Source organism: Lipotes vexillifer, unplaced genomic scaffold (genome assembly GCF_000442215.2).
Source record: "Lipotes vexillifer unplaced genomic scaffold, Lipotes_vexillifer_v1.1 scaffold182, whole genome shotgun sequence".
NCBI lineage: Eukaryota > Metazoa > Chordata > Mammalia > Artiodactyla > Lipotidae > Lipotes > Lipotes vexillifer.
Genome location: NW_006798798.1, coordinates 8222015 through 8224122, shown reverse-complemented (window position 1 = coordinate 8224122; position 2108 = coordinate 8222015). Strand labels below are relative to the sequence as shown.

The window sequence follows — 2108 nt, the reverse complement described above, 5'->3', positions numbered from 1 at the left end:
CTGCGTGTAGGGGTCTGGCCTGTCAGTCCTGAGAGAAGGCTGCTGGGTCCTGGCCCCGTAGAAGGCCATGGCGTGCTTGCAGAAGCTGTCTCAGGACAGTCCCAGGTCTGGGGACTGGCCAGGGGGCTGGGGCAAGTCCTTACTTGACACCAGCTGAGAAGCTGACCACGGGGAAGAAGAGCCCATCAAGGTTGAAGGCCTCGAAGACACCCTGCACAGGACAGCCATTGATGCGGAAGGAGATGGACGGCACGCTGAGGTCCAGGCAGCAGCTGACCACGTCCTCGGGGGCCAGGAGGTGCTGCCCTGGGGAAGTCACCAGGCGTGGCACGTGTCCTGCACCAGGATCACCAGGGAGAAGTCAGAGGTCCAATGGAAGCAATGGTCTCAAGAGACAAGGGCAGGTATTAGAGGATCCTATAGGGTCTGGACCCTAGCAACTCTAAGGTCAAGTGTTCCTTAGAGATTAGAGGCAGAAGTCAAGTTTACCCTGAGGTTAGGTTCCTGAGAGGTGTGGGGGTCAAGGATTAAAGTCGTCTTAGAGTTAGGATTCTGTAACCTTTGGGGGCGTAAGTCAAAGATCAGAGATCATAATAATCGGGGCAGTTTTCTGGGATCTCTAGGGTCAGAGATCTGACATCCTCTGGGGTCAGAGTTCTGGAGGCTATGAAGAAACGGGTTCGAGCCAAGATTCTGAAAGCTCTAGGGTTAGGGTCTTGGGAAATGAGGAGTAAGGGGTCAAAGTTAGCCTGTTTGGGGGTCAGGATCCCAAGAACCCCAAGGCATGTGGTGAGAGCCTAGAAACCCTGGGTCAATGGTCAGGGTTGAGGGTCCCCTAGAAGGGTCCAGGTACCTGTCCAGAGATGTAGCCCATCAAAGCCGTAGGAATAGAGGTCATCGCCGACGCCGTTGCCGCCCCAGCCCTCGCCGCCCCCAGGGTACGGGCTGTAGCCCTCAGTGAGGGCCCAGCCCACCCGCAGGTGGGTGGCCTGAGCTGTCAGGAATGGAGCCACCTCGTCCACCATCACCTCAAAGTACCATTTGAGGTACTGCGTGGAGCTCTCTGCTCGGCCCACAAAAATGTTGGGGCGGATGCTGTAGGAGAGACAGGACAGGAGAGGAGGATGAAGGAGAGATGGAGAGGAGACCCAGGCTAGTGAGGGGTGGGAGAGGAAGGGAGAAAGACAAAGATATACATACACAAGAAAAACAGAAAAGAAGAGACACAGAAACAGAGAGAGAAAGCAGAGACAGAGACGGACAGAGAGGCATCAAAGGACAGAGAAGAGAGAAATGGGAGAGAGACCAGGAAAAAGAGACGGAGGAGAAATAGAGACAGACAGATGAAGACAAAAAGAGCAAACACAGAAAGAAAGAAAGAAAGAAAGAAAGAGGGAGGAAGAGACAGAAGCAGAAATGGAGCAGGGAGAGAGGACAAGAGGAATGAGAAGTCAGGGATGAGCTGGGGACAGCTGTGGGGACCGGGGTGGGAGATGGAGGAAGGCCCATCCACCTGGGTGTGGAGTCTGAGTCAGGGAGGGGATTGAGAGGTTCTGAGTTCTGGGGTCAGGGGTTAGAGGCCAGACCTGGTGACAAAGTTGATGAGGTTTGTCTGCAGCAGAAGCTCGCGGCCAGGGAGCAAGTTCTCAGTAATGAGATCTTGGTTGGAGCGCACGGCCACGCCATTGCACACACACAGGGAACACAGCACATCCAGCACCTGGAGGTCAAGGTCAGAGGTCAGGGTGTGAGAGCACCTGGGCAGGGGTCGGGGGGGTGGATGTTGTCCATGAAAGACCCAGAGTGGGAAACCAGAAGGATGATATGCCAGGATGGGAGATAGAGCTTTTGACTGAGAAGAGGTGGTGAAAGTGGGAGGTCAGGAATCACAGAGAGAGATCGGAGTCAAAGAGAAACATCAGGAAAGAGGCGAGGGCCGTATGAGCTGGGATAAGACATCAGCAATGTAAGAAAAGAGAGACTGAGGAATTCCCTGGCGGTCCAGTGGCAAGGACTCTGAGCTTCCCTGGGTTCGATCGTTGGTTGGGGAACTAAGATCCCGCAAGCCACATGGCTTGGCCAAAAAAAAAAAAAAAAAAAAAAAAAAA

At 54.1% G+C, this 2108-nt stretch overlaps 1 protein-coding gene across 2 annotated transcripts in view; it reads right to left on the bottom strand.

Annotated features, from left to right (window-relative positions):
- The window catches only part of RYR1 (ryanodine receptor 1), a 117724-nt gene that overhangs the window by 96732 nt on the left and 18884 nt on the right, over nt 1–2108 (bottom strand). For both annotated transcript variants that reach the window (XM_007471074.1, XM_007471073.1), the window contains exons 17-19: nt 1587–1720; nt 854–1095; nt 144–336 (exon numbers count right to left, since the gene is read on the bottom strand). In XM_007471074.1, the coding sequence (XP_007471136.1) occupies nt 144–336; nt 854–1095; nt 1587–1720 (569 nt within the window). The remainder of the gene's footprint in view (nt 1–143; nt 337–853; nt 1096–1586; nt 1721–2108) is intronic.